The sequence below is a fragment of the Hemicordylus capensis genome, chromosome 6 (genome assembly GCF_027244095.1).
Source record: "Hemicordylus capensis ecotype Gifberg chromosome 6, rHemCap1.1.pri, whole genome shotgun sequence".
NCBI classification, from domain to species: Eukaryota; Metazoa; Chordata; class Lepidosauria; order Squamata; family Cordylidae; genus Hemicordylus; species Hemicordylus capensis.
This window is the reverse complement of record NC_069662.1, coordinates 162,101,008-162,124,559: the sequence shown is the minus strand read 5'-3', so window position 1 is coordinate 162,124,559 and position 23,552 is coordinate 162,101,008. Positions and strand designations below refer to the sequence as shown.

At 47.8% G+C, this 23,552-nt stretch overlaps 1 protein-coding gene across 3 annotated transcripts in view; it reads left to right on the top strand.

The window, feature by feature from the left end:
• Positions 1-23,535, top strand: part of DLEC1 (DLEC1 cilia and flagella associated protein) — an 82,811-nt gene extending 59,276 nt beyond the window's left edge. For 2 of the 3 annotated variants that reach the window (XM_053260283.1, XM_053260282.1), the window contains exons 31-38: positions 93-215; positions 10,436-10,530; positions 12,022-12,112; positions 14,290-14,484; positions 15,959-16,120; positions 17,138-17,291; positions 22,616-22,736; positions 23,301-23,535. In XM_053260283.1, coding sequence (XP_053116258.1) covers positions 93-215; positions 10,436-10,530; positions 12,022-12,112; positions 14,290-14,484; positions 15,959-16,120; positions 17,138-17,291; positions 22,616-22,736; positions 23,301-23,424 — 1,065 coding nt within the window. In that variant the 3' untranslated portion in view covers positions 23,425-23,535. Of the gene's footprint in view, positions 1-92; positions 216-9,434; positions 9,607-10,435; positions 10,533-12,021; positions 12,113-14,289; positions 14,485-15,958; positions 16,121-17,137; positions 17,292-22,615; positions 22,737-23,300 lie in introns of those variants that run through there. The other variant, XR_008309617.1, reaches the window with a different exon arrangement.
• The last annotated feature ends 17 nt before the right edge of the window (positions 23,536-23,552 follow it).

The following is a 23,552-nucleotide window of genomic DNA, read 5'->3' as shown; positions in this document are numbered from 1 at the left end:
CACACACACACTTCCATGATAAAATGAGGATAAGAACACAAAGCAGCTAGAGTAAAAAGAAAACGTAACAAACGGAACTTGTTTGCTTCCAGGTCATCCCTGCAGGTGGCGCTGCTGCCGTCCACATTTCCTTCACTCCGCTTATGCTGCCTGAGATCATTAACAAGTTTGAATGTGAAGGTTTCGCCTTGGGCTTCATGAGTCTGGACACAGAGGTAGATATTAGATAATAAACGCTGCTGCCCTCCTTATTCAATTTTTTCTTTTTCCAGCTGATGCTAACTAGAACCTGGGGGACAACTTCTCTGTTCCTTGTGGCTGCTGTTCCACCAGTCATGGGATGGTTCGTAAGTTCTATATTTGGTGGCCCTTTCCTCACTCCACTGCCCAGCTAGCACACACAGCCCCTCCCCTGTGCTTGAGCAACGCTGCTCCCACCAGGTTTATTCTAGACAGTTTCCGGAAGCAGAGAGGAAGTGAATGGTGCTTCTTTGCAGGGTGAATGGGCAGGGCTGTGTGCCACAGCTACCCTTCTGGAAGGCTACATGTGTGCTCTGTGATTCTGGGCAAGTAAAGAAATCTGTTTTTCTTGGAACCGATTGTAATGATCAAAAGAGGGTGTGTGGATACAAAACTGCTGTTCTAGCTGTGAGGAGTCCCGGGTGCCACCATCTACTTTTTTATATGAGCAGATTAACCCTTCCAAGGGAATTTACTCGTCCAAGGGAGAGTAAGTGGAAAACCCCTCCCTACAAAAAGGCTTGTGGTCTTAGACCTTCAGGAGCATGTGACTAGGCCAGGACCCAATAAGGAGTGACAACAACAAGGATTTATTAATAACTGGAAGATCAGGAAAACTATAGAGGCATCAACAACTGCTTCTTTTCAAGTAAAACCCCCAGGAACAACAAGAACCATGCAGTCAGATCCAAGCACTTAAAAACAAGTTCCCTGACACATCTAGTTAAACTGGTCCCTTTCCTTCCTACTTACTTCCAGGTAAGGGACTCTCAGTTGATTCCCAGCCCAAGGCTGTTAGACACCCTTTGTCATGCTGTAGTTGCTGATCAGATCTCCTTCAAAGGCCTCCAGGGAAGAACTGAACTCTAACACACACCCCTCTCTTACTTCTCTATAGGCTGTTGTCCCAGTAAACCTGGCCTCTCACTCTGGATTGGGTCACAGGGATTTGATATTCCTGGGCTTGTGAAGAGGCTCACCTTCCAAGCAATTACTCTGATTGAAGCCTCATCCTCCCTCAAGCCTGACTATCACTACACAGATTTTTTCCTTTTCTTTCTTTTGGTGTAGACTGTACATAGTCCTATGTAGTTCCAGCCTATGCAAGCTTGTGAATCAATCAGCGTGCTAAAGGAGAAGGCAAACTTCTCCCATCTCTGCCCAGCATCTCCAGTTTGACCTGGGAGAATGTTCCTTCCTGACCCCCAAAATATAGCAGTGGGGCTGCCTATAACATGTGGATGTCAAGTGGGGAGCGAGACAGCTGTGACACAGAAGAGACTGGTGATTGCTTAAAATGGGGTGGGTTACAAAAGGCTTTACAATTTTGACATACATCATGGAGTCCCTATCAGGCGGACCATGACCATGAGCCAAACTCATCCACTGAGCTCTCCCTAAGGTGTTAGCCCAAACAAGGATACATAATCAGGGTGGTGCCGTTTAAGAAGCACCCATCATGTCAGAAGCAGCCCATGACTCCAGTCTCCTTGCATTTCTGCATCATGGTAGGCGAACAACCTGAAGATGCATGTCCTAGAACCCTCTGCAGAAGGGGTTGGGGAGGATTCCTGGACATGGGTGTCTACAGAACCTTTTCTGGGGAGAGCAAAATATGCATACACAAAGTATGTAAATAGAAATCAAAGCATAACAGAATGTTAATCTTGCTTAAAGTAGACCCATTGAAATAATTGGGCTTAAATTAGTCATGCCTAAGACTGCAATCTAATACCCACTTACCTGGAATTAAGCCCCATTGAACTCAGTGGGACTTACCGTATTTTATGGACTATAAGACTCACTTTTTTCCTCGAAAAATATCCGCCAAAATTCAGGAGCGTCTTATATGTTTTAACAGTTTACTATGTTAAAACTCTGAAAAACTGGATTAAAATTAAGGTGCGTCTTATAGTCCGTAGCGTCTTATAGTCCGTAAAATACGGTAATTCTTCTAAACTGGATGAATATCAGGTAAAACCCAACAAATGTATTGTAGTTATAGACCAGCATTGATGCAACATCTCCAAAATATTCAATTTCTATTCAGTTTATAACGATCAAAGATCAGCACAAAGATCAAGTCCAGATACAAGAGTCCCAAAAAGTGAACATCAATAACAGTGCATGCATATATATGAACATACACATAAAATATACAATTAAGAACTATTACATAAAATATAAAATGGAATAAGATAGCAAAATAAAAACAAAACGAATTAAGAGCCTGAATTAACCCTCTCCGACACACCGTATGTGGGTCTTAATCGCAGCTGTACAAAATTTGGCCACCAGATGTGAGACATCAGTATAAGTTTCAGAAAGAAATAAGTTTATATAAAATTCATCAGAATTATTTGGATATCTAAAAACAAAAGGGGCAATAAGTCTAAGACACAGATCATGATAAAATGAGCAATACAAAAGCACATGACCTACAAGGACACATTCTCGGCTGGTATAGGAGGTCACCCAAGCTTGGGATTACATCCCCCCACATGCTCCAAAAGGCAGGAAGTAGTCATACTTGAAGATCCTTAACCCAGTGCATGTGGGCGGATCTCCTCAGTTCCACTTCCTGCCTTTGCTCCAGAAGGCTCGCATTACAGCTTGCTGGCTCTGGCCTTGTTTACTAGGCCCCTTCTTCTCTTCTGCTTATATTCCTATTATTTTTGACTATTTCCAACCTCTTCTTCACCTGGTATTCTACTACTCTTAGTTTTATCATATCTGTCTTTCCTACTGTCTGTTCTGTTACCTCTCCTCACCTCTTGCCAACCCTTTGGCCGATGTCCGCTAAGAAGACCTTCGGACTCCTGGCCTTTAAGGAGAGATCCGCCCATCAGTGGACCTGTTCCCGCCAAAAACTCGGGAGGGCGCAAATCCTGTACGGAAAATGGCGGATGTATCAGAGGACCTCGCTGGCGCCAATAGGTCACAGTGGTCCTCTCTGTCGCCAGATACCGGTGAGGAGACTGGGCGCAATTCATGCCACCGGCCATCCGTCATAGCGGGACACAAGCGGCAGCACAAGAAGCGGAGGCGTCCCAACAAGGAGGCTCCGTTGGTGGGAGAGCTTTCGCCCAGCAGCATGGGCAAGGAAAGCCTGCGAGATTTGGTCTCCCTCCCACCGCTCCTTTCTCCAGCAGTTGGGTGTGCAGGAGGAGGACTGCTTCAGCAAGCGCTGGGGCTGCGCCAAAAGGAACGTCAGCAGGAGTGGCCGCCCCAGAGCCCGTCGGAATCAGACGGGGAGGACGTGCGGGATGATGAGGCAGGCGGTGCTGAGCCCGTGGACAGGACATCAGAGCTCCCAGAAGGCCATGAACAGCTTTTCCAGGTGAGATCAGGACTTGCTCAGGGGGGTGAGGAGGTGGTCGCAGATGCCCCCTATGTGGCCCCTCCCTCAGGGCCTACTCCTATGGGGAATGTGGGGGTTCCCCCCGATGCTGCCACTGTAAAGGGCTGGATTCAGGAGGCCGTTCAAGTCTCACTGGCAACGGCGCTTAAAGCGCGGAAGCCTGCAAGGCATCGGAAGCGGCAGGCTGTGATCCATGTGTCGTCTTCAGACTCTCAGGAGGAGACTGTGCCCGCTAAGCAGCTCAGGGTGGCTATACGCCAGGACTCTGTGCCCAGGGGTAGGGGGAAGTCTTCAGGCGAGACAGGAGAGGACTCCCCAGATTTATTGTGACTCGGAGGCAGTGGGCCGGAGACATTGCTGGGCGACCCAGACAAGGGGTCCTCCTGCTCAGAAGAGGGGGAGATTATTGAGGACTCTGCAGCAAACTTACACAGTCAGAGGCTCTCTCTTATGGAGGATTTTCAGCCACTAATTAACTAGGCTGTTGCTGCGCTTGATCTGAAGCCAGTTACAGAGGAACAGGTCTCTCCTGTGTCCAAGGGCTCCTTGGCGCTGCCTAAGGCTAAGGTACCACAGACTAAATCAGTGATGCCTGAGGGCTTTACTAATACCATCAAGGAGGAATGGGCGGCTATTGCGACTCCCAAACGTACGTCGGCATTGGCTAGCAAATTGTACAACTTTGAGGAAGAGACTCTGGACTTGCTGAAGGTGCCACTTACAGATGCTCCCTTTGGGGCCCTACTTAGTATGGTAGTGGTACCCAAGGATGGGGACTCTTCTTTTAAGGAGCCAGGAAACAGAAAAGCGGAATCTGCACTGCACAGGGCCCACGAGGCTTCAGCAATGGCCATCAGAGCTGACACCACTGCATCCTTGGTGTCTAGAGCATCAGTCTTGTGGATTGACGAGTTACTCAATGACCCTCCCGCTGATCACTCTAAGATGCGACATAAGCTACTTCATCTGCAGAGGGCAGCTGCCTTTTCAGTGGATGCTACTCTGGACAGTGTTCGATTCTCGGCACGTGTGGTCAGTGCAGGTGTCCTGGCAAGACGCAACATATGGCTGAAATATTGGAAAGTTGATAATACGTCTAGGGCTAATTTAGCTGCCGTTCCCTATGCCGGGGGGAAGCTATTTGGGGATAAGGCCCTGAAAGAGGTCCTCATTGAAACTAAGGATAATGCAGGGCTCTGCCATCAGCCCCTAAGAAGGAGGACAAGAGTTTTAATCGTAGACCAACGCAAACCTTCAGGGCATTTAGGCCTCAGTTTCATCAGAGGGAGCCTTTTAGGCATTTTCGATCGCTGTGGAACAGATCCAGAGGCCAAGGCAGGCAAGGGTTCAATCAGCAGAACCGTCAGTCTTTCGGAAACCAGCAGCAGGGCCCCAAGCAGCAGTCCTGACTCCCACTCAGGCACAGTGGGGGCCTGCCTTTTGGACTTTTGGTCCGTTTGGAAAGAATCCATCAATGACAGGTGGTTTCTTTCTGTTATCCTACATGGATACAAAGTGGAGCTGTCCAGCCCCTCAGGAAACAGGTTCCTCCTTAACCCAAGATCCAGGAAACCGGAAAAGCACAAGGGGTTGTCCATGGCCATTCAGCATCTGGTGGCTATAGGGGCCATAGAGGAGGTCCCACCTCTTCAGAGAGGCAAGGGCATCTATTCTGTGATTTTTACGGTGCCAAGAAAGTACAGATCAGCCAGGGCAGTTCTCAATCTACGCCCAGTAAACCGCTTTGTAATAAAGAGGAGGTTCAGGATGGAAACCCTTCGTACCATATCAGAGGCACTGCAGATGGGGGACTACATGGCTTCAACAGATCTCCAGGATGCCTATTTGCACATCCCCATTCATCCACTCAGTCGACACCTACTCCGCTTCTGCTACATGGGGAGGTGTTATCAGTACAGAGCCCTTCCTTTTGGGCTCTCGTCAGACCCCCCAAGTTTTTACGAAGGTTCTAAGTCCGCTAGTGACCATACTATGCACCGAGGGGGTCCACCTGTATTGTTACCTCGACAACTTGCTCATCCGTGCGAGTTTGGAAGGGGCAGTTCGGTCGGCTTTGTCCAGAACAATGTCTGTGTTACGTGCCCATGGGTTTTTGATAAATGTGGGCAAGAGTCACCTGACACCCACACAGAGCTTTCGTCATCTGGGCGTGGTAATGGACACCTCAGTATGCAAACTGTTTCTGCCACAGGATCAGATGGAGGTCTTATCGTCACTGGCTCATGTGATTGCTTCGAGACCGTGGGCCAGCCTTCTCAATCTAGCAAGGTTGTTGGGTTTCATGGTGGCTGCTATGGACTCGGTGCCTTGGGCAAGGTTTCATCTACGCCAGTTATAGTGGGCTTTCCTCTCTTACCAGCACAGGATTATTGTCAAGCACAAGAACATTCCTCTCGCGGTGTCTCTTTGCAAGTTGATTCATTGGTGGATGGCCCAGGGGAACCTAGCAAGGGCAAGCTGTTCATAGAACCCGAGAGAGTGATGGTCACGACGGACGCCAGCCTATCGGGCTGGGGGACTCACTGTCGGAACAGCCTTCTCAATCTAGCAAGGTTGTTGGGTCTCATGGTGGCTGCTATGGACTCGGTGCCTTGGGCAAGGTTTCATCTACGCCAGTTATAGTGGGCTTTCCTCTCTTACCAGCACAGGATTACTGTCAAGCACGACAAGAACATTCCTCTCGCGGTGTCTCTTTGCAAGTTGATTCGTTGGTGGATGGCCCAGGGGAACCTAGCAAGGGCAAGCTGTTCATAGAACCCGAGAGAGTGATGGTCACGACGGACGCCAGCCTATCGGGCTGGGGGACTCACTGTCGGAACAGGTCTGCCCAGGGGCTTTGGTCGGTAGAGGAGTCGCTCCACAGCATAAACTGGCTCGAGCTGTGGGCTGTCTTTCAGGCCCTAAAAGCCTTCACGCTCTTGGTGAAGGGAAGGAACATCTTAGTGTGTACAGACAACATCTCAACCAAGGCACACATAAACAGGCAAGCGGGGACAAGGTCAAGATCTCTTTTCCTTCAGTCTGTGGAGTTGTTGGATTGGGCGGAGAACAACTTAATATCCATTCTGGCCCATCACGTAAGCGGAATTTCCGATGTTTCGGGCAGATTGGCTAAGTCGGCAGGAGATCCAGCCAGCAGAATGGGGCCTGCACCCTCAAGTATTTCGGTGGCTGACAGAGCGGCTGGGGTGTCCTCAGATACACTTGTTCTTATCTCCTCAGAATGCCAAGCTTTGGAGGTTTTACTCACATTTTCTGACGTTGGGGGTGATGGATGCATAGAGATGGATGCTCTATCTGTGTCATGGCCTCTGTGTCTGCTGTATGCATATCCTCCGGTGCCGCTGCTCTCCCATTGCCTCAGGAAGCTGCAGGGGTCATGTGCATCCTTGATATTGATTGTGCCTTTTTGGCCCAGAAGGCCTTGGTTTTCTGAGACCGTCAACTTGGCCGTAGGTCATCCACTCAGATTGCCAGACTGTCCAGATCTGCTGTGTCAAGGTCCGATTTATCATCCCAATCTGGGTTGGTTGCAGTTGACCACATGGAAGCTGAGAGGTCTCTCCTAAGGAAGGAACATCTATCGGTGGGGGTGATTGCAACCATCCTTGTATCTAGAAAGTGTTCAACCAACAAGATTTACCAATCAACTTGGCGTAGTTTTCTGCATTGGACAGCGAAGCACTCCCTGCAGCCAGACAAGTGCAGGTTGAAGGAATTACTGGATTTTCTTCAGGACGGTCTTGCGCTTGGTCTGAAACCTAACACGCTTAAATGCCAGGCGGCGTGCTTGGTTCAGATGTTGTTTCCTCATTAACGTTTGTTTCAGGCACAGCACCCTCTTCTACACAAGTTCTTGGGGGGGGCAGCTTTGTTGTCTCCACCGGTCTGCCATCATTTTCCGTCATGGGATTTGCATATTGTTTTGCAGGGTCTGCAGTTTCCGCCATTTGAACCACTTCGATCTGTGTCATTGCAGATTTGTCCTGGAAGGTGGCCTTTTTAGTAGCTGTAACATCGGCCAGGAGGATTTCTGAATTGCAGGCTCTGTCAGTTAAGAATAATTTGTGTGTTTTCTCTAAGGACTGTGAGACTTATCCCAAATCCTTCGTTTATTCCTAAGGTAAACTCTCAGTTTCATCATGAGGCAGACATTTACTTACCTTCTTTTTGTCCGGATACTCATCACCCTGCAGAGAAGGAGTCGCACTGTCTGGATGTCAGGTGGGTGTTGAAGATATATATTGACAGGACGCAGGCTTTTCGTAAGTCAGATGCTCTTTTTGTGGCCTTTAAGGCTTCTAAGATGGGATGCAAGGTCTCTACAGCCATTATCGCTGAATGGGTCCGTTCATGCATTACAGCGTCTTATGAAGCCCAGAAACTTCCGGTGCCTGGTCAGATTACGGCACACTCAACTAGATCTGCGGCAACTTCTGCTGCATTATCTTCACCAGCGTCACTTGAAGAGATTTGCAAGGCAGCTACTTGGTCGTCGCCTTTTACATTTTCAAGGCGTTACAAGTTGGATGAACATGAAGCTGCCAGAGTGGCATTTGGTCGGAGGGTCCTTCTGGGTCAGTAGCTCCAGCTTGGGTATTTTCCCTCCTGAGGTTGGTGCTGTGGTATGTCCCAAGCTTGGGTGACCTCCTACACCAGCTGAGAAAAGTACATTGGTACTCACCATGAAGGTGTCTTCTGGCTGGTGTAGAAGAGGTCACCCAAGGCCCACCCGGGTTGTGTTAGTCTGGAGCTGATGATCTGGTTGTAGGGGGACAGTTTTTCTGTCTTTCTCTGCATTATTGTTCGTATATTGTTGTATTTTCTCTGTTATGTTCTGTGGTTTTCATTCTGTAGCTTGAACTGTTTCACGTACTGAGGAGATCCGCCCACATGCACTGGGTTAAAGATCTTTGAGTATGACTACTTCCTGCCTTTTGGAGCATGTGCAGGGATGTAATCCCAAGCTTGGGTGACCTCTTCTACACCAGCCAGAAGATATCTTCACGGTGAGTACCAATGTACCTATCTCTTCAAAAAAAGGAACCCTCCTAAATCTACCCTCTAATACCACAGAGGGCAACCCATCCACCTGGGCTAGCGTCAGGGCTCTTCTGTGGGTTAGATATGTCAGATTATACAGATAGTTGGCTGGTTTTTGCAAGGGCTTAACTGCTCCAAACCACCTGTATCTTGATGCCCAACCTAAATCTATCTGGTGTCCCATATCAATAATACGCTGTTTACAGATCACTCTGGCATTATCATGGCCCAGGGGGAGAAGAAATTCTATTGACAGTTTATATAATTTTAATTTTTCAGTGATTAAGAGGGTCCAATCAGAGGGGTGTTCATCCTTAAAGATTAAGGGAGCTAAGCCAGAAGGGGGGGAAATCAATTTCAGCCAGAAGTTGAAAATATAAATCCAGGCAGAGGACTCCCAAGTTTAACAAACCAGCTTCCAATTGCAGCTTGACATTTGACACACAACAGGGGTTTGAAAAAATAGCCCTGAGAAATTTGGACTGGATCCTTTCAAGTGGACAAAAGTCATGATATATGTAAATCTGTGAGTCATAAAGAAGCTGCGAGATTACCTTAATCTGAAAGACCTTAATGGCAGCTGGAACATATCTGCCCCCTGCCAAAAAGAAGAATCTCAAGGTCGCAGTAGTAGACCTCAGGGCGTTTGTTATGATGGCCTTAGTTTGCTCTTTCCAGCTACCTGTTGCCTGGAAGATGACCCCCAAATACTTGTATTGCAATATCTGTGTTACATCAACCCCATTAATTTGTCCTTTATGCATAATAGGTTTCTTGGCAAACATTACGACCTTAGTTTTCTGGTAGTTGATAGAGAGCAAGTTTTCATGACAAGTCGGCCAAAACTCTCAGCATTTTCTTCATCCCCACCAGAGACTGTGACAGAAGCACAGCATCATCTGCATAGAGAAGGATAGCTAGATGTCTACTGCTCAGTTTTGGTGGGTGAAATTCCAAATTAGAAAGTCTATCCATCTGATCATTAATATGAAGTTAAACAGTAGTGGGGCTAATATACAGCCCTGCCGGACCCCCTTTTCGCTCCAATTGGGTTTAAGTGTCCCTGTGGATTGCAACACACTCTTAGGTGAGAGCCCCTATAAAGATTTTTCATTAGCAGAAGTAAGCTTGGGTTGATTGTCAAATTTGATCATTTCCCCCATAATCTGTCACGAGAGACGTGATCGAAGGCTGCCTTGAAATCAACAAAGGTAGCATACAGTGCACCCTTCAGCTTGTTCTTATACTTGTGTATTAGATGCCTCAGGACCAGACCCTGGTCTAAGGTGGATCGTCCATCACCTAAATATATGAAAATGAACACAGATGAGGAATATGATCCCACTCAGAAATAGCCCACAGAAATATTATTTGTAGGATACTGTTTTAGTTGGGAAACGCTGCTGTGAATAATGAAATATGCAGAAAAGGGACTTAGACACCCCATGATTCAAATGAGGAATGTGAGCCAACTCTGAAATTGTGTGTGTGTGTGTGTGTGTGTGTGTGTGTGTGCGTGCATGAGAGAGAGAGAGAGAGAGTTCTAAAAAAAACCCCACTGCCTCAAAGCCTTGAGCCAGTCCTCCTCTTCCCAAAGGAAACTTGCTTGGGAAGCAAAGTTTCATCACTCATTTGAGGCTAGTTGTGGCTGAGGCTGTCACCTCTGCCAAAGGGAGAGGAAAGCCCAGCCACATCGAGCACACAGAAGGGAACCTACAAGTGGGCTCTAAAGATCTGCCAGTCAGTTGCTGTTGGTTTTTGTTCCACCAGTTTGATCGGAAGACCCCTGAGAAAGTGACCCGTGGGGACGGCCATGCTGTTGCCCCTCTGCGCATCGATCTGCAAGCATTTGTCAAACCAGCCTTGTGAGTAAAATATTTCCATCCATTGGAGGCCTTTCGTTGCACAGGGATGGCAAACAGATGATGTGAATTGCTCCAGCTGAAAACAGGCTCCCAACAGCATGAGCAGCACTGACTGTGAATGGACACCTCCCAAAGGAGCATCGTGCCTTGGGGCAGGGATGGTATTTGGTCATCCAGGAACAGATGAAGGTGTCTTTTGTTGTCAACCCCTTTGAGACAGTTTTATCCAAATGCCCTCCAAAAGTAGCTGGGTCTTTCTAGAGCATTGCTGGCACTCGTAATGTCCAGGGGACTCTCATTTTGAAGACTGGAAGCCCACATTGGTGCAGAGGTGATCATTGAGCCCTGGCAGTCCAGACAAGTGAGTGAGCTTGGCAGTGCCCACACCTGGCTTCCCACAGTGAGCACAGAAGCTTTCCATGGACCAAGTGATCTGCCTTTTGTGAGGCTTTGGATTGTGTGTTGCAGCTTCCGGGCAGGAGCTCAGCACAGCAGGTTGTTTGCTGGCCCAGCACTGATTGCACAAATGGGGATCAGCTATTGCTGCTATGGAAGCAGGAGGATAGGTCTTGTGGTAGCAGGCATGAATTGTCCCCTTTGCTAAGCAGGGTCTGCCCTGGTTTGCATTTGAATGGGAGACTACATGTGAGCACTGTGATATATTCCCCTTAGAGAATGGGGCCATTCTCAGAAGAGCACCTGCATGCTGGCAAGCAGCAAGTTTCAAGTTCCTTCCCTGAGATCTCCAAGATAGGGCTGAGGGAGACTCCTGACTGCAATCTTGGAGAAGCTGCTGCCAGTCTGTGTAGACAATACTGAGCTAGATGGACAAATAGTCTGACTCAAGTATAAGGCAGCCTCCTATGTTCCTGTGTCTTCATGGAACACTGTTTGAAACAGCCAACAGTTCAGATTATGAAGAAACTTGGGCCGTGGCCCATTAATAAATACTATAGCACTTCTGGTGCACAAAAGTACCTTGAGGATCCATATTTCTTCCCACAATGATCCTCTGGGAGAGATTACTTGCCTAATGTTATATTTGCTTGGTTGCTGGTGATGAGCTTGGCTTACTCCTGGGTGAGCAGACATGGGAAGTGTTATGAGATCTTTTTATGTTTAGGCCTCAGGTGGCTAATGCTGGTACATGTGGGTATTCTGGCTACTAAAAAATGTTTTGGACTTTATTTCAAGTCTACTGTAAGGACTGGTTGAAGGCCACCCAGTTAGTCCACAGATGAATTGCGGTGTGAACTTGTCTGCCGCTCATTGAAGCACCCTATTGCATGTTTGATCGTCTGATCACATTAGAGCTGTTTCTTTGCTTAGGTCAGGGGTTCTCAAACTGGCTCCCCAGATATTGTTGGACTACAGCTCCCAGGGACCTTTGGCCATTGTGGCTGGGGATGATGGGAATTTTTGTCCTGCAACATCTGGAGACCTAAGTTTGAGAACCCCTGACTTAGACAGTGTTTCATTTTCTTCCTGCAGGTTAACAGTTGAAATGGATCATGAGAGCGGATTGGTGTTTCATGCAGTGGCAAGTGACCTTATCCCAGATGAGCCCATCAAGGCCTGCCAAGTATGATATTCTCTCTTTAAGATTGCCAGAGTCAATTTTAACTTGTGCTGTTCAGAGGGGGAAGCCAGGCCTTCCCACACATGGCTGCTTTTCAGCAGCGTTCTAGAGATTCTCATCAAGAAGCATTCATGCACAATGGTTCAGGGATAAAGGAAGAGAGAAATGCAGCCACACATGGGCCCTGGATGCCTGCATGGCTGCTGTCACATCATGTCATGGTGTGCTGTGTTTCACTTTCTCTCCAGGCCCAAAGTAGCTTCCCCACAAATGGCCATATAGCCAAATAATTATTGCAGGTTTAAAATGGCTGTCTTGAACAATCATATTGATGTAGCTTTCCTGGCAGTCCAATTTAGCATTCCTTTTCCATCAGTGCCAGTCACAGCCAGATGTCTTTAGGGCAGGGGTTCTCAAACTAGGGTCCCTAGATGTTGTTGGACCACAAATCCCATCATCCCCTGCCAAAGGCCATTGAGGTTGAGGATGATGGGAGCTGTAGTCCAACAATATCTGGGGACCCAGTATGAAAACCCTAACCCTAGACCAGGGGTAGGCAACATGTGCCTCTCCAGATGTTCTTGAACTACAACTATTGCAATAAATTGTGGCTGGGGCTGATGGGAGTTGTAGTTCAGCAACATTTGAAGAGCCACACGTTGCCTACCCCTGCCCTGGGAGGCTCAGAAGCAGGATGGGGTAGAGATGGCCATCCTCTACGGTCTGTCTTCGGCTTCATGATTCTGAGTTCTGTTGCCTCTGATTCTGGAGGTGCCCTCCCTGATGTCACATAACAGGTCAACGGGATCTGAAGGAGGGCTACCTCAAATATGGGGAGAGATTCTGCCCCTATGGAATATAGGCCTCAGCCATTAAGGGTCATATCAGCTGATAGCAGCACCTTCCGTTGTGCCCCAAAGCAAGTAATCAATGCAGTTGCTGCAGATCAGGTTTGGAGGCTTCTCTTCAAAATCTGGGAACTTTTCACATTGCCCAAGAATCTCTGTACTTCTAGTATTTGTGCCTGCAGAGACAAGCTTGGAAGCATGCAGGCTGTTCTGCAACTTTGCCTAACGGGGCGAGGGGATAGGACTTCTGCCCCCCGAACACCTCCTCTTCCCTGACCACAACTTGCCAGCCACACATTCCTCCTTTCTTTCCACCGTGAAAGGGAACAGTCCCGGTTATGCAATATTCCCACGCTTTGCAGTGAAAATTAATTTAGAGAGCATAAGCCACCAGGAGTGTGGGAAGACAGCTAAATATGTCTTCATAAGAACAGCCCTGCTGGATCAGGCCCTAAGCCCAGCCAGTCCAGCATCCTGTTTCACTCAGTGGCCCATCAGATGCCTCTGAGAAGGCAACAGGTGGGGGTGAGGGCATGCCCTCCCTCCTACTGTTACTCCCCTGCAACTGGTACTGAGAGGCATCCTGCCTTTGAGGCTGGAGGTGGCCTATAGCCCTTTAGTAAATAGTCTTCAATAAATAATAATTGATATATTGTGTTGTACAAATATTATCTGTTTGTTCTTAATACAATTCAGGTTCTCTTGTTGAGAAACCTGGGCTTGATGGAATCTGGCTGGAGCTACAGAGGCTAAAGTGACAGTGCAAAACCCTCCTTTGCCCTTGCCATTAGCTGAAGTCAGTGCCTGGTGGCACCAACGTCCTTGCGACGCTTGGGGCCTGGAACCTCGCAGTTGATCCCTTAATGAGGCCCCCGTACCCCACGCTCTCCTTCCTCACTTCTCTCCAAACTCTAGAGCCTCTCAACATATGTTTGCAACTGCACTAGGCAGAGAGGACAGCGGCTGGCAGAGCACACTGGCAGGTACAGGGCAGCTGCATCCTTGGCCATTCTGGGGTCCAGAATTAGAAGCTGCCTTCCAGCATGATGCTGCCTCAGGGCTCCTCCAAATCCAAATGCTCCAGTGACAGAACACTGACTGGAAGCACTGGTGTGTGTTAGTTGTACGTACTTATTCTTACGTAAGATTTGAGGAGAATCTCTGCATCCCAAACATTCCCATATCGGAATGATCAAAGGAGTTGAGATTTAAGGTTCTATTGTGACATACTATTTCTATGAATATTTATATACAGCTTTTCAACAAAGCAGTTTTCCAAGTGGTTTACAGAGAAAAAGAAATAAGAATAAGATGATATTTGTTCCCCTTTAGGTTTTGATAGATTTCGCCACGACCCACAACCTGAAACTCACCAATGATACAGAGACCCCTTTGTACTTCAAGCTTGTTTTATCAATGCCCTTCGCTGTGTCTGGAGTAGATCCCAAAAAGAGCCTGAAAACCTCTCACAGTGACAGGGATGAGGAAGGAAACCACCTTCTTCTCTATGCACTTGAAAATATGCTGGTAGGTTAATCTTCAAGCCATCAACTGATGTTGACATTACAGTAGTACAGGTGGCCCTTGTTATTCGCCGGGGTTCTGTTCTCGCCTATAGAGGCAAATATGGAAACCACAAATAACGAAACTTGAGTCAATTGGAATGGGGGCGGGTAGGAGTGTTAGATTCCCTGAGTTTTAAAAAGGTCCAAAAAAGCAGAAATTAAAGGGATAAAGCATAGTACCCTGCTCTCCAGGCTTCCAGCTCTCCAGAAAGCCCCCACACCCCCGCAACCCTCCAAATTTTAAAGAAACTTTTCAAAAATTATTGGGGGGAAATTTTATTGGGGGAAAGCCACAAAATGGTGGCCAGAAATGACATCAGAAGTAATTTCCAGCCACCCAGGAACCATGAATAGACAAATTTTGCCTATTTTTAAAATTGCTGATAAAGCCATTACTGCACGTTGCAATCAAATTTCAGCTTGCGATGAGGATCTTGAAAATTTCACCTGCATCCTGTCTTCAAATTTGCAAACACTCGCTTTACTGGAACCTAGGATTCTTCCTTTGTTCTGCTAGAATTTCACTGTTAGCTTGCCTTGGGTAAGCAGAGGTTCTTGTTCCTCACTCAGAGGGCTGAAGCTAACTCCTGTGATTCCTATTATTGCCTCTTATATCCTGCTTTTCCTTTAAGGAGCAAAGAGTAGCTTCAGGTTACATGAATCTCCCAGGAACTCTCCTGTCCAGGCCATTTACAGGGCCAAACTTGACTTAGTTTAGTGTGCCTTCAGACTTTATTCTAGATCTTTGTATCTAGCACATAAAATGTCTGTGTGAAATGCCTGTAATTGACTCTCCCTTTCTGGAGTGGGGCACACTGAATTAAACACTAATTTTATTGTGATGTATCAAATCAGTCTGTGCACCTGTATGTCATTTCACAAAGGGGAAACGCAGTGCATCTCGAAGCTGGCAATCTAACACTGGAACGCTAGTCCAAATTAACAAGCCAGACCTGGCACCAGCTGTGTACAGTACATAGTGAAATACATGTGTGAGAGCACATCCATAGTGGTCACATGGGGTTTTCAAGTAGTTTCCTACAAGTCTTTTATGGTGGAAGCAGCTCTGAATTGCATCTGGTTCTGTACATATTCTAATCTCCACCCAAATGCTGCTGTTCTTAGGGTAAGGAGAGAACTAAATTTCTATTCCTCATGATTATACAGTGTCAACTTAATTTGTTACAGCAGAACGTGTAATGTTTTGGTCCTTACAAGAGTTCCAGCCTCTCTGTTGTGACCAGAAGTCAGTCACTGTTTTGTCTCTCTGTGACTGATATTGCCTTTCAGCCCTTGTGTAATACGTGAGCTTGCATATTTGCACCGCAGCAGAAATTGGCCCAGTAAAAGGTATCACATTAGCTGTTTTTTAATATACAAGTTGTTCTGCAAACATGGTTCTGTCGTTCATACTTTTTTGCCTGGCTTCCCTGCAGGTGAAAATCTCATTCCACACAACCCTGGAGATACTAACTTACCAACATCTTCCAGAAGACCAGATGCTGCCTGGACTTCAAGTGCTCCAGCTTGAAAATGGAGACAAAATGCTGGAGTTTAGGCAAGATCTAGTCATTGAATACAGTAACAAAGCAACCCAGGTATGTGGGCAAAAGGAAACTAAGAGCAAGGCTAAGAACACATTTGATTGAGGTGGCCAAGACCACACATGTAGGGGGATCTTAGAGCAGGTAGTTAATCTCTTCAGCTGGATCAGCCTGGTGTAGTGGTTAGAGTTGGACTAGGAACGGGGAGATCCGAATTCAGATCTCACTGGGTGACTCTGGGCCAGTCACTTCTCTCAGCCTGACCTGCCTCACAGGCTTGTTGTGGGAATAAACATAAGCAAGCACACTGCCCTGGGCTCTTTGGAGGAAGAATGGGAAATAAATGTCAATAGCTTTCCAGCTGCCTTTTGCTTTCTTGCACATCATCTCCATTTAGAGACCCTGCCCAAGGGAGGCTTTGCAGCCTGATGCAGATGTAATGCGGGTCACGGTTAACATCAGTGCTGATATAACACGTAGCCATGATTAACAATGGGGTGCGGAGAGAGCGTATGGTCCGTTTGCAATATCTTAGCCATACAAATACGACAAGTATTTATATACCGCTTAAACCAAAGTTCCCAAAGCAGTTCACATACAGAAATTAATTAATTAATTGATTAATTAATTAATTAGCTGCCTGTCCCCAAAGGGCTCACAGTCTAAAAAGGAAACATAAGAAAGCCACCAACAACAGCCATGGGAGGGGTGCTGTGCTGGGGTTGGATAGGGCCAGTTGCTGTCCCCCTGCTAAATAAAGAGAATCAGCACTTTTAAAAGGTGCCTCTTTGCTCAGTTAGCAGGGGATGGAAGAGATGCCCTCCCCCTCTTAGCCTGCACAAGCCAGAAGGGCAGGTGATGTCCAGAGTTCACATCCATTCCCCTCATCATAGCTGCATAGAAGCTGTTGCGCTGGGCCACCTCTTCCCATAGTCCCCACCTGCAACAACAGGCCCAGCCTGCTTTGTATTAATCGCATGGGCGGTTATCTTTCTCAAGGGATGCCCCCTGTAGCCTCAGATGCAGGGTTTATTTTTTTAATGAGTCCTGCACTGTTTCATCTCCTGGCAGGTGCTGCCTGTGGTTGCGTACCTGACTGTCCCGGTACTCGAGATCTCTTGCCAAGTAATAGATTTTGGAACCTGCCTTGTTAACCAAGAGAAGAGTGACGGGATCCTTGTGATGAATAAGAGTAAATCCAAGAGCTACTGGACAGCTTTGCTAGGTAAGGGAAATTGCTTGACTGAGAGGGAATTGACCCTTACCTGAAGGGTCATTCTCCTCAGAAGTATGGGTTCTATCCGCTGCCTGTTATGCGTTGCTTCGACCTCCTGCTCCGAGACAGGGCCAATCACAGATCTTTGCCTGCCGCTTGGAGGGAGGAGCCATCCCTTCAACCTCAGTATATAGCCAGATCCTTAATGCTCTGTTGCCAAAAGGTAAGCCAAAACAGACTTTGAACAGAAAACATAACATTCATGAGGGCAAGAAAACCCCCAAGGAATATTTCTTAGTTCTAACACGAAACTCTCCAGGGAGAACAGTCCACCCCAGAAAAGAACGCTGCCCAAAGAACAAAGAAAAAACAGCCAGACAAACTGGGCGGGGTGGATACAACCCATACTACTGAGGAGAATGGCCCTTCAGGTAAGTGTCAACGATTCCTTCTCCTTCAGAAGAGAGTTGTATCCGCTGCCTATTATGGGGCCTACCAGAGCCCGTGCTGCAAAAAATTGGGTGGGAATTGTGGCATCTGGTCCCTAAGTAGAAACCACTTGTTGTAGGACCCTCCTACCAAACGAGGCATCGGCTGAAGCCCAATTCTGTATTCTATAATGCTTCACAAAGGTGGACAAGGAAGGCCACATGGCAGCCCGGCAAATGTCTACCGATGGAGCCATTGTGGAAAGAGCAGCCGAAATCGCTGCGCTTCTAGTCGAATGGGCCGTGATTACGCCATCGAGTCAGTGTTGACTCCTGGAGACCACAGAGCCATGTGGTTTTCTTTAGTAAAATACAGGAGGGGTTTACCATTGCCATCTCCCGTGCAGTATGAAATGATGCCTTTCAGCATCTTCCTATATCACTGCTGCCCAATATAGGTGTTTCCCATATTCTGGGAAACATGCCAGTGGGGATTCAAACCAGCAACCTCTTGCTTGCTAGGCAAGTTTATTTCCTCACTGCACCATTAGGTGGCCTCTACACCTGCAGTAGTATAAGCCAATTGAATGCATTGGCAAACCCACCAAGCCAGGGTAGATGTAGAGAACCTCTTGCCAAGGGAACAGTCCCTAAAGGAAATGAAGAGCAACTCGGAAACCCTGAATGACTTGGTACACCTCAAGTAAATTTTAAGAGCTCTGTGTGGACATCCAACACAATCCATTCCTTCTCTTTAGGCAAAGATGAATTAGGGCAGAAAGATGGCAGCATCAGTGTCTGGGCTCTTTGTAAAATAGAACCTTTGGTTCTATATAGAACCTTTTTTTCTATTTTAATCAGAGACCTGCCTTGCGGATGTTATCACAACGAAGAACACCACCTTAAAAGACAAAAGCCTCAGGGACACTGCCCGTAAAGGTTCAAATGGTGCTTTGGTGAGGGCCTTAAGCACCAGGTTCAAGTTCAGTGTGGGAAACCTATGTATCATTGGTGGTTTTAGGGTAGCCGTCCCTCTCAGAAATCTTTGGACATGCGGGTGCTCCGATAGAGAGGTCACACCCTGCATGTCTACGACTGAGGCAATGGCAAAAACTTGGTGACAAAGGGGTCATTGGAGCTTCACTGGACAGCTCCACAAGATCTGAGAACATAGGAACATAGGAAACTGCCATATACTGAGTCAGACCATTGGTCTATCTAGCTCAGTATTGTCTGCACAGACTGGCAGTGGCTTCTCCAAGGTTGCAGGCAGGAATCTCTCTCAGCCCTATCTTATAGAAGCCAGGTAGGGAACTTGAAACCTGCTGTTCCCAGAGCGGCTTCATCCCCTGAGGGGAATATCTTCTAGTGCTCACACATCAAGTCTCCCATTCATATGCAACCAGGGCAGATCCTGCTTAGCTATGGGGACAAGTCATGCTTGCTACCACAAAACCAGCTCTCCTCACCAAGGGTGGCGTGGCCAGGATGACGTTGGTTGTGACTTGGATCTGGTTTACTGGGAGAAACATAACTTTCAATATGGCTGGGGATGCCCACCAACTCAAGGACAGTCGTATGCGTTCCAGTAAGCTCATCTTGAGCCTTGACCTTTCCTTGACCTGGTCCTGCCAAGGCAAAATAAACCATTGGAGGAGGTGGTGAATGGAAGTGACCCCACAGAACTATCCCTGTGGTCGACACCATAATCCCCTGCAGCTTAGTGACAGAATGTCGGACCTCGGGTGCTGTATTAGAATTCGGCACTTGGAAACCAGCTTATATTCAGGAGGTAGAGAAACCAACCCCTGAATGGTGTTTGATGAACACTCCCAAATGCATGATCCTGTTTTGGGGTCTGAAGGAACTCTTTTGGTAATTGACAATGAAGCCATGGGTTTCCAGGACTGAGAGGGTGGCTTGGACATCCCCTAGGCTTCCCTGGACTGACGGGGACCTGATCAGATCAATGTCCTTGGTCCTCAAGTGCGCCACAAATGCCACCATGATCTTGGTAAACACTTGTGGCACAGTCGAGAGACCGGAAAGGAGTGCCTGATACTGGAAGTGGAAGCTGTTGTATGCAAAGCAATGAAGCACCTCTCCTGGACACGAATGGGGACATGGAGGTATGCCTCTGAGGTCAACCAATGTCAAGAAGTCCCCCCTGCTGGATGGCCATCAGACTCAAACAGAGGGTCTCCATGCAGAACCCCTTCTTCCTCAGGAACCAGTTGATGAATCTGAGGTCCAAGATGGCCCTCCATTCCCCATTCTTTTTTGGAACTAGGAATAAGATGGAATACACTCCCCCCCCCCCCCGATGGGACAGGTTTAATGGCCTGTATCTGAACTAGATGATGAATGGCTTCCAATGTCAGGGCATGCTTGGACCCCTTGTAGGACCGAGGAGATGGCAGGAAACAGTCTGGGGGCTGGGAAGAAAACTCAAGGGAGTAACCCTGGGGCCTGGTCTGGTGAATCCAGGTTTCTGTGCATGTTGTTTTCCAGTGTTGTGCAAACACCTGCAACCTGCCCCCAACCTGGAGAAGTGGCGGGGACTGCCCAAAAGAACAGTCATTGGCTGGGATTTCACCTGTAGCTGGGCTTGGCATACTGACCGACCTGCTGGGGCCTGTAAGGCATGGTGTCCCAAAAGGGAGTTTTCAGCTTAGACCAAGCAAACCTATCCTGCCTATTCTGGTGGGGTCAAAACTCTGCCTTGTAGCTCCTGGCATTGGATGACGTGGATGGAAAGGACTTGCACTCTTCCTTTTGATTACTAGAAGGCATGGCCTTCTTATCTTTTGCTTTGACTAGTATGGGTTCTAGAACCTTGCTGAACAACTTGCCACCCTTGAAGGCTGAATTAGCCAAATTGCTCCTGGACTTTTGGTCCACCTTTCAGTTCTCGAGCCAAAGCATACGGCAAACCGTAACACCTGACGCCAGGGCCCCGGCCAACAACTGACTAGAATTGAGTGTGGAATCTGCCATAAAGGCTGCGGCCTTGCCCAGCTTATTGCACCCTTGGTGCGACACAGGCCATTCGGGAGGAACAAGCAGTAGCAATTCCTTGACCCTTAGAATTGACGCCCTGGCAAATATGGAAGTGGACCTAGAAGCACGCATTGAGAGGCCAGTAGCCTCATGTGACCTGCATAAGGCAGCATCATATTTTTTGTCGTCGAGATTTTTGAGTACCTCATCGCCATCCTTTGGTAAGACTGCTCCCGTCACTAAGGCGGCCACTTCAGCATCAATAGGGAGCACTCTGAGCTTGTCCATCACTGGCTTGGTTGAATTATAAAAACATCAAACCATAGGGGGAGGCCCCTTACTCTCATTAGGCCTGTCCCATTCTGCCTGTATAATATCCAGAAACAACCGTGGGCAAGGCACTGGGACCTCAGGTGCTTGAAGGGAGGGAAGCACAGCCAGATCCCCTTCGGGCTTTTCGGAGACAGCCTATGCCACCACCTCCAACTTAAGGCTCTTGCGGGCTTTGTGCAGGAGCACAGGAAAATCTGACTGAGCGAACAGTCAGTAAGGCGGGTGCTGGGAAGAATCAGGCTCCTCCTCGTCCCCTGAAAGCTCCCCATCTTCCTTTTTCGAATCAGACACTTCAGAAGGAACAACGGGATTGGGCCTCATGGGCAGCAAAGGCGCTGCTGGGCAAATAGGGACAGGAGACCCCTGTGGAGACAAGACAGGTGGCCCTTGTTCCTGTGCAACGGGGTCAGGAGCCAAGATGGGGCTGACCAGCAAGCTGCCTGCCCACATTGCTCCCCTGAGGCAAATTGGCGGGAACGGGGGCTTGCTAAACTCCTCCACCATAACACAGCGGAGTGGAGCCGCAAAGTTGGGAGGAATCTTGTCTTCCTCATTCTCAGTTGGGGCCATCTGCTGGTTGGCCTTGGAAGGGTTCGAGTGTTTGACAGGCAGAAGCCCCCGCTAAATGCTGCACTCCCAGAACCCCAGCCTGATACCCCATATCAGGCCAATTGACCCCAGAGAGTGATGAGGCACTTCTCCCCTCCCCCCCCGCCCTTCGGCTGGCACCTCCTCCTGGAGCAGGGCCTTACATGCCACCGAAGAGCTCTTTGCTTTTCTTGCAAACCCTCTGAGAGGGAAAAACCTCTCTCGTTGTGCAGGGCTTCGACCATGTTGGGCAAAGCAAGCCAAATACCACAGCGGAGGCATTCGAAAAACTTAAAAAAAACAATGTCTGCCTCCCTGGTTCCCCCTATCACTAATCCAAGCAGGGAAGTCAAAAAGAGAGAACACACAACAGGAGATTAAAAAAACACTCAATAACACGAATCAAGTATGGAGCTTATAGTTTTGGCACCTGCTGGAGCGAGACAGGGTGAAAAACTGAGGTTGTGGGGATGGCTCCTCCCTCCAAGTGGCAGGCAAAGATCTGTGATTGGCCCTGTCTCGGAGCAGGTCGAAGCAACCCATAATAGGCAGTGGATGCAAACCATACTTCTGAGGGAGAATCTCCTGTTATGCACCGTGTTTGAAAAAGTTGCTCTTCACAATTCCTGTACAAGAGAGGTTGTTGGGACTACAACTCCCATCATGGCCAGGAGTAATGGGAGCTGTAGTCAGACGGCATCTGGGGCCCCATGTTTGAGACCCCTGCTGCACAATGTTTGTATTCTGCCTTTTAACAAATGAAGAGTGGAATGTACCGCAGGGCCTGTGTAGGAGCTCTTGTTAACACTTACTGTCTATCCTGTAGAGGAATGTATTGCATTTGGGGAGCTTTTAGAATATGACAAATGAGTTCAATACAAGCCATTGTAACTCTCTCCTATGTAAAGCAGGCGTTCTGTTCAGCAAGGAAAGCGACTTTGTGACAAATGCCTGTTTAAATATTTACTTAATTTTCTGCTACAGATCAAGATGAACGGCACAGAGACCCTGTAGTGTTTTCCATCTCCCCAAATAATGGCATGCTTGAAGCGCGTGAAGGCAACTTACCCACCACAGTGCCACTGCTGGTCCGTTTTACACCAAGGTAGGCTCTGAAGAGTAAGAACCTCACTTTTTTGTAAGCAGTGTCCCCTCTTATCCACAAGTTGCCATCATTTTCAGAGAATTAATGAAAGCCCCAAATGAAGGGTACATTCCCAAGACTGTTTCCCACGTAGCGGTGATGGCAGGAACTGCATTGTTTCCGTGGGCTAGTCTTCTTTGGGATCACCTTTGCAATAAATAGTAGCAGTGGGAGCTATCTGTGGAACAGTTTATTCGATCATGAGCACGTCATACAGAAGGGGAGAGTCGTCTGCACATAGGCAAAGCAGTGGATATATTAACCATTTTTGGACAGCCAATAAGGTTGACGAAGGTCATGGTATACCATTTGTCCACAGCTTGCACATGTACTTTTCAGATGTTCATCTAAATGCACCTACAGAAGGGAGGGGGAGCCTGCCTGTGGGTGCTGCCCTTTGTGCAGTATCAGCAGAAGGAGGGAGCTTGGCCGGGTGCTTTTACAGGGGCTCTTCAATAATACAAGAGCAGACAGCGAGCTGCTCTTCTCTTCTTCGCTAGCCAGACTCTGGTTTCTTTTTAACAGGGATAGTGTGGAGTATGAGACGACAGTGACCATTGTAGGCATGCTGGGGGAGAAGCCCTGCATGCTCCACCTCAAAGGGAGAGGCTCTTATGACGAGAAGTATGAAGAAAGGCATAAAACCTAACCATTCCACGGCTTGCTGGCACCTACTGGAAAGCTGCGATTGTATGTGGTTGTAAGTAGTTTATTTTTGCTAGTGCGTTTATAGAAAATAAAAAGGCAACATTAAAATCGGTTTCTTTTTATGCGACT